This window comes from Elephantulus edwardii, unplaced genomic scaffold (assembly GCF_000299155.1).
Source record: "Elephantulus edwardii isolate Elephantulus edwardi_28Jun2011 unplaced genomic scaffold, EleEdw1.0 scaffold00002, whole genome shotgun sequence".
NCBI lineage: Eukaryota > Metazoa > Chordata > Mammalia > Macroscelidea > Macroscelididae > Elephantulus > Elephantulus edwardii.
Genome location: NW_006399752.1, coordinates 43203467 through 43212026, shown reverse-complemented (window position 1 = coordinate 43212026; position 8560 = coordinate 43203467). Strand labels below are relative to the sequence as shown.

Sequence of the window (8560 nt, the reverse complement as noted above, 5' to 3'; positions counted from 1 at the left end):
CACACACACACACACACACACACACACACACACACACACACAGTCTAAGATAGAAGTGAAGGGCATTAGCTCCAAAACTAAGGGATTTCTTCTTGTTGAGAAAAATCTTTAGGTAGACATTTTCTCATGATAACAATTCTACTGAAGGTAGCTGATTAAAGATGCTATCTTAACTGCTAAATAGAAGAACAGTGTCTTGACCAGAACAAACAATGAAGATGGATGGCATGTGAAATATATTACTGGAATTACTGAAAAAAGACATTATGCTGGGAAAGGTGGTGGATCAGAGAAAGAGAAGACCACCCTCAATGAGATGGACTGGCATAGTGGCTGTAATAATGGGCTTGAGTATCAGAGATCATTAAGGATGATTTAAGATAGGATATAACAATAACAATTAGTACAAAGCTGAAATTAATTTATAAGAGGAGGCATAATAGTTATTCTCCTGCCAGCCAACATTTTATCTACTAAAATACAGTACCTGTAAGAGTTTAAAGGGAGCTCTGGGCCTAGTGGAAAGAGGCTGAGCTGCAATTTCAAAGGTATGTGGTTCGAATCCACCAGCTGCTCCGTGGGAAAAAGATGAGCCATCTCTCTTGTGCGATTAACTGCCTCTGAAAACCTGCCAGAGGGTCAACCGACTTGAAGGTATACAACAACAAGAGTTTAAAGGCAAGAAGCAGTGCTGCAATCCTGAAGGCATGTGGTTCAAATCCACCAGATGCTCTGCTGGAAAAGGGAGGGGAAATCTCCTCTTGTGCCAGTTGGATTCAATTCAATGGTACACAGCAAGGGGGTGGGGGGAGTGTTTAAAAGAGTCCTGGTGGCACAGTGTATGATGTTAATCAAAAGGTCAGCAGTTCAAATCGACCAGTCACTTCAACAAACAAAGATGGGTAGTCTCCTTCCATCAAGATTCATCGCATGTAAACCTTGCTAAGAGAGTAGCTGTGAGCCGGCTGGACTCCACTTGAAGGCAGTGGGCGGCAACAGTGGACGTTCGAGAACTCCTGAGGTAGTGTAGGCCAGCACTTAGTTACTAATCTGTAAGCGGGCAGTCTCTCTCTCTTAATGTCAGTATGAGAGGTGACGGCTCACTCTCCTGTATCTGACCAGTCACATCTCTGACAGCAATGACATAATCAGCCACTATGAGTAAAATATCACTTTTTAAAGTAGGTTTCCTAATAATGTTTAAATGGTAAAACTGTAGGTCAACCAATCAGTCTATAGATGCTTAGAAACAAAACAATACTTTGCCTCTAAAATTCAAGTCTCTGCGTACTTTCTTAGAGCAAAAGCCAATCGGTCTTTTTCAAAATTGTTTCTCCTGGCAAATTTTTTTTGCTGTCTGGCCAAGTTTTGTGTTAAAAATAAAGTACAGTGTTACAACATCCATCAACATTTAAAGTACTTAATGATCTATGAGAGAAAACATAGTGATTTTTTGGAAACAATCAAGGCAATCAAAGTTTTATTTATATAATCAGATCAGAAGAATGCAGCCTTGAGAAAGCAAAATTGAATTGTGTTTAGAGATATAAAAGTAATATTAAGCACTTAGGTAATATAAGAAAACAACTTGCTAAGAAGAGCTGTGAGTGGCAAGAATGACTTAAAACTATGCCAGAACCAAAGTCTGCTGCCTCCCCTTCCTGTCTGCGCAGCACTGGCCCCCTGCCTGCCCTTCAAACACCACTAGTGTGAGCATATTTAGAAGGGTTTCTACCTCACACTGATTCCACAAAATGCATCCAAAGTTACTAATATTTATTGTTAGCTTTCTTACATGTCTTGTCAAATATAATCAAGAAAATTTGAAAACATTTTACTACTGGAGATTTAAATGGGTACCTGAAGAAAAACTATAAATAATGCAGAGACTCTGATAATATTTATCAACCACAATACGTCATGGAATTTTGAGGGTTTTCTTTGTCTTTATCTTACCATCACTTATCAGTAGTTCTGGTGTTATACAGTTCTGATGAGAGAAAGATGGTCAATCTCCACTCAAAAATACTGAGATCTGGGCAATTGCCTCCCCAAAAGACTTAGAGCCTCAGAAACCCAGTGGAGGGTCACCAAGAGTTAGACTTGACAGCAGTGGCATCATTTACTGGGAACGATACCAGTAGGCATCTAAAAGGGGTGTGGCCTTACCTATTACGGATCCATATGACACACAGCACTGTGGTCCTTTCCACCTCCATCAGTCCAATTAATCTCACCCTAAGATCCCAATGCCTTGGTTAAATCCTTCAGTACACAGGCAGGCCTCCCACCTCCACCCCCTCCCCACAACAGTGTGGCTCCTCTGTAGACACGCAGAACAAAATTAACAGCCAGATTATAAATAACAAAGTAATTCAATCAATAAATATGGTGAAGTGGAACAATAATGAGTGTCAAATCTGTTTCCTTTAACATATAAAATGGACCTGATACCACTTAGCTATAAAGAGGAGTTTATGAAGAGTAAATGGGGTAAGACCAAATAATGCAGCATGTGACGTGTACAACGTCCAGGACTGACACTCAGTATATAGTTGAATCCTCAGCAGGCAATTTCCAGTCCTTCCAGTAGATGGGACGCACCAAGGCAAGCCAATAAAACATAGTAAATAGAAGGTTTCAAGTAGCCAGTAATCTGTCTCATGATCCAGTTATCTTGACGATAATCACTCGTCTATTTTTTACCATTTTTCTGTCATCTTCAAGCTCTTCTGTCTCCTGTTCCAGGCCAGCTTCTGCTGCACTGTCCACAGGGAGGCCTGCTTCAGTGGTTCTGCCGCTGGCCTGCTGGGTCTCTAAGTCACTGAATTACCTGACACCTGTCGACTGTGCCCTTTTCTTCTGGTTTTTGCCTGTATCTCATTTATACTTTATGTTGTTGTCAAGAGCCATGATGTCAATTATGACTCAGAGTGACTGCATTACACAAGCAGAACTGGCTTGCAGAGCTTCCCTGTCTGTACACTTTGCAGAAGCAGGTCATTTCTCTCATGAAGCTACTGCATGTGTTGGAATCATGTGGTTAGCAGCCCATCACTCAACTCTTCTTCCTTAAATCCTTAAATATGTGCTATGGTGCTGCTATGCACCTAAATCGGGCACATTTTTAGGCTCCATTACCCTCATGCTGGTAATTATGAATCACTCGCCACCAAAGTGCAGCCCTAGAATTGCTTCCTCCTCCTGCGATCCCTCTCTGAGAAGTTAAATGAGGACAAGTCACTCCGGTCAGCTTTCAGATACAGCAATGAGCCACAGTAAACACCCTTGGGGTCCTCCTGAGAATCCTAATGGGACCCACCTCAGGGACCAGGCAGGACTTACAAGGTGCCCTGCAGGCATCAAGATACAAATGATGACACAATGATGAGCTCCTGCGTGGACAGCGGCATCTGCAATTCTAAAAAGTGAGCTGTCCCTCAGATTCTTTCCACCTAATATTACCCTCTCCCTTGACAGTGTTGTCCTCTCTCATAGATCAAACAGGAAGAGGGAGGATGTACATGGATGGATCAAGGAGATACCATAACAGTAAAAACTCCAATCTGTCAAACACCGGCAACGGTCAAGAGAGTGACAGCCCACACAACTGATCACTTCAGTAATGAGGAAAAGCAACTGGATGGCCCTCGTCAACTCAGTAAACTCCTAAGACTCGCTCCAGCTTGTGCCCGGGAGATGGAAACAGAAGTCAGTCTTACTGGCTTGGTCCCACTCAACTACATTACTGAACAGAGAAGACTCTACTTGACTCTAAGACCAGCCTCACAGAAAAAGAGAAGACTTACTGTGTTTTTTAAGTTCTTCAATTTGCTCTTCCTTCAGATCTAACTGCTCTGTAAGTCTTGACGCTGAATCCAATGCAGCATTCGCTTCATCCAAACGTTCCTTTAAGGAAAGTTTATTAAAAAGAAAATGAGGGGGGAAGTATGTAATAAATGTAAAACAAGTAACATATTTTATATTGTTTACTGTATACTGTTACCTTTTTAAATAATCTAGTTTTAATAATTTCTTTCACAAGGTAAATTCAGGAGCTTTTCATCTTTTGCCTTCTTTTAGAACAGCTTCAGTAACAGATTGACCTTCCTTTTGTTGTTGTTGGGTACTTTTATCAGCTTCATACAGTTTTTCTATTACACAAAAACAATTTACACACAAATATACTCATATATAAATGTGTGTGTTCTATTTCCATTTCCATAAACTTTTGCCATTTACAATCAAAGCCTGGGGTCTATTTTTGATGTGTCATCTTGGCTAGGCTTGTCTTCAGTTACTCAAACCAACAATCCAGATGTTGCTGTGAAGGTAATTTTGTAAATGTAACCAGATTCCAAGAAGATCAGTTTCCCGGAATACTGGTGAACCTGACAAAATCAGTTGAAAGGTCTTAAAAGCAGGTCTGTGGATTCCTTGACAAGGAGAGACTCCTTGTGTGGATAGCAGCTGTAGCCCGGAAGTTCTATACTGTGATCTCTCTTTCCTTACCCTGGAGGATGGCAGCGTCAGTCTCTGCCCAGGACTTTCAGTCTAGCTCTGATCTTCTATCACAACTGCTAGTCTCACTCATTTCAGATCTGCTTAGCCAGCCCCTCAATTACATAAGCCAATTCTCGGCAATAAATCTAGTTGTGGTGTGTGTGTGTGTGTGTGTGTGTGTGTAAAATATATGAAGACACACATTTCTAATCCACCATTCACACCATGGGAGAAATAAGGGCAATCTCCTCCTGTATAATTTCTCCTCTGAAAACCTACCAGAGGATAAGTTATGAGCTGATCCCAACTTGACAGTACATAACAAAAACAACAAAAATGATACTATTTATCTAGAGGAAATATATCCATATATTGCATAATAAACATGCATTTATGTATTCTGATTCAGCTTCTCTAGTTGAACTCTGATACACAGAGGAATTGCAATGAATGTATCAAAGTTCAAAAAATGAAATGAGATATAAAGGAAATGTAAACATGCACATTTTCAAGTGACTTTTATAAAAACTTTGTTAACATTTCTATCCTAAAATTAGTGAAGCTTGAAATTGCACCAAAAGTTCAAAAACACAGTATCTAGACTTGGTTATTCTTGTGGTCTTCTCTTTTTTTTTTGTCTCACTGCCATGATGTGTTTTGGGGTTTTTTTTTCTCTCACTGACTTCATGTTTACCATTATTAAGTTCTTCTCAAGTGTTCCTGACTTTTTGGTTCCTGGGCTAAATGTGTGTCACATCTTGGAAATGAATAAGGAAAGTATTCGCTTAAAAAGCAGCTCTGGCTCCATTTCTGCAGGATGACAGTCGATACTCTAGACCCACTGGAAACAAAGCAGAGCTGGATAAAAGACATCTTTCTAAATGAATTCATGAGCCGCCAAGAAATTACACTCACATGGCCATAAACAAACTAAAAGATGCCTGACCTCGTTAGTAACTTGATAATGCCAAATGCTGACAAGGATACAAGACAAAATTGCATATGCAGTGCCCACAAGAGCAATTTAGTAAAATCTCTTTAAAAAGCTACTTGCCACCATCTAACTAAATGGACGAGCCTGGGTCTATACTGTGGCCATGTGATTCTAACCAGGATACACCCTGAAAGAGCCCCGTGCACAAGTGAACAGACACATAAACAAAAATGTTCACAACCCCACTTGCAGGATCACTACTGAAAGCATCCTTTAACAGCAAATGGTCAATTCACATGATGGGACAGCACAATGACAATAAAGAACTACCTACCTATACACACTAAGGTGGGCGACTCTCAGGAAGATGACATCAAGCAGAAACAAGCAAGTCACGAATAAAAATTATTCATTTATATACAATTCAAATTCTGTATCAAAAGAACTAAAAAATACGAACAAAGCATATACTGTTTAGAGATGTAAACTCATGGGATAAAACCATAAAGAAAAAGGAGCTGGCAAACATAACATCTGAAGTAATGGCTTCCTCTAAGGGGACAGGATGGGTTTAGGAATGGAGGGATGTGCCAGGAACGTCAAAGGGTTCCCTCTGAATTCAAACCTTAAGTCTCTCATACGAAGGGCTTAAAAAGGCTTATATATTTGCAATATTGCTATTCTTACATTTCATACATATTATCCAAACATTGTTTTGTAATCACTTAATATTTAATAGGGAGCTCTAGTTGTTGTGTCGCAATTCGAAAGGCACACAGTTTGAATCCACCAGTTGCTCAACAGGAGAAGGACAGGCAATCTTCTCCTATGCAATTTACTGACTCTGAAAACCCACTGGAGTGTCTGTTATGGGTCTGCTCCAACTCGAGGGCAAACAACAACTCAATGATAAACAGTAACAACAATACTTAATAAAAATTTTAAAACTGGATAGGAAATATGTTGTTGTTGTTAAGGGTTATCAAGTCAAGTGACCCTAAGAACAAAAGACTTCAACCCTGTTCTATAACTATCATCGATTCTTTATATTCATAGTGTTTCTAGAGGCATGTGGTTTAGGAAGTGGATGCCATTCCTGCTTCCAAACTTGAATCAATCTGGGAGCTCCACCAAACACTGCCCACGCTGGGTAACTATTATGGTGTCTGACACATCTATGGCACAGTGTTTAGCATCACAGCAACTCCTAGTTAGTTCAGTACAGCAAACAGACAGACCACTGCTATACCACTTAAAAGAATGTTCATCCCAAAATCAATTAACACTAGGCCTGAGGGCTCTACTGATTCTTAAACAGACACCCTCGCCAAGTGCTAGTTGACTATAAATCAGAGACCCTCAGTCCATAACTCATTGCTGGCTCAATCTGGCAAGTCTACTCAGCTGACACCAGCTTGTGGACAAAAAAAAGCCAAAAAACAACCAAACGTTCCATGTGTGACCCTAATCAAGAGGCAAGAAACCATCTTTCAGAGTTAAACCAATATACAGGAGCCTCCAAGCTGCAGACTGAGCACAGCACTACCACATGTTTCAATACAGGCATGCCCATCAAATGCTAGGAAGACAGGAAATACATCTTCCCCTATTTGGGACATTAGTATCTGACATGGTTTAGAGAGCAGTTAGTATTGCCTCGACGACAGTGTATAGCTCTTAAAGAAGCACCAGTGGCACAGTGTGTAGCACGTTGTGCTGGAACCAGAAGGTTAGCAATCTGTGAGCAGCTGTTCCTCAGAAGAACGACAGTCAGTCCTCCTGTTAAGGTTACAGCCTCACAAACCACAGGAGGGCCACCATGATGGGAATCAACTGGAAAGAAGGAGGTTCTGTACGTCTTATGGTTTTAGTCAAAACTGCACTGTGATCCTAAAGACACATGGTTCAAATCTACCAGCTGATGCAGAGCAAAATGATGGGCTATCTCCTCCCGTTTGATGAACTGCCTCTGAAACCCTGCCGGAGGGTCAGCTATGGGTTGGTTCCAACTCAACAGTACACAACAACATTGGCAGGTGAGTACATAACATTCTTTTCCACCAGCTACTGCCAGATGTGCTATCCCATCACGTGACTATACTAGTTATGACTTAAAAATGAAAAAAAAAAATTTTTAAAAGCAAATGGTAATTTTAATCCATGTGGAAATAATAGTGCTCAATATGCTTTGTTTAAAAAAGATGTTATGATTTTAGATTTGTTGAGGTCATTTTGGAGATATCTGCAATACTCATGTGAGCTTAAAAATTTAAAATGCTAGTTAAGACAGTAACAGATACATAGATCAATGGAATAGAATTGAGAACCCAGAAATCAGCCCATCTATTTATGGTCAACTGATTTTTGACAATGAGATAAAATCAGCTAGGTGGGGAAATGACAGCCTTTTCAACAAATGGTGTTGGCAAAATTGGAAAAATGCAAGATCCCCAACTCACTCCATATACAAAAACCAACTCAAGGTGGATCATGGACCTAGGACTAAAACCAAGGATTATAAACTTCATTAAAGAAAAGCTTGGAAGAACTTTAGTAGTCCTAATCCACAACATAGAGTCTTCCCAGTATTCTGAAAAATTTACAACCAGGAGAAGATAAAATAGATGAATGGGACCTTCTAAGAATAAAATCCTTATACGCACCCAGAAACTTCTCCAAGAGGGTAAAAAGGGAAGCCAGAGACTAGGAAAAAGTGTTTGGTAATGACATGTCAGATAAGGGGCTTATATCTAGAATTTATAAAATACTTGAGCACCACAAGATAAAGGTAAATAATCCAATAAAAAAATGGGCACAGGATATGAACAGACACTTCACCAAAGAAGACATTCAGATAGCCAATAAGCACATGAAAAAATGTTCAAAATCCCTAGCTCTGAGAGAGATGCAAATCAAGACAACTATGAGATATCATCCCACCCCAGTCAAACTAGCAAAATTTAACAGAACAGCAAGCAACAAATGCTGGCGAGGTTGTGGAGAAACTAGAACCCGTATTCACTGTTGGTGGGAGTGTAAATTGGTGCAACCACTGTGGAAAGCGGTGTGGCGCTTTCTCAAAAAGTTACAAATAGAGATACCATTTGACCCAGCAATTCCACT

At 40.2% G+C, this 8560-nt stretch overlaps 1 protein-coding gene across 1 annotated transcript in view; it reads right to left on the bottom strand.

The window, feature by feature from the left end:
* TRIP11 (thyroid hormone receptor interactor 11) overlaps positions 1-8560 on the bottom strand; it is a 74733-nt gene that overhangs the window by 16214 nt on the left and 49959 nt on the right. The window contains exon 17 of the mRNA XM_006879210.1: positions 3810-3909. Coding sequence (XP_006879272.1) covers positions 3810-3909 — 100 coding nt within the window. The remainder of the gene's footprint in view (positions 1-3809; positions 3910-8560) is intronic.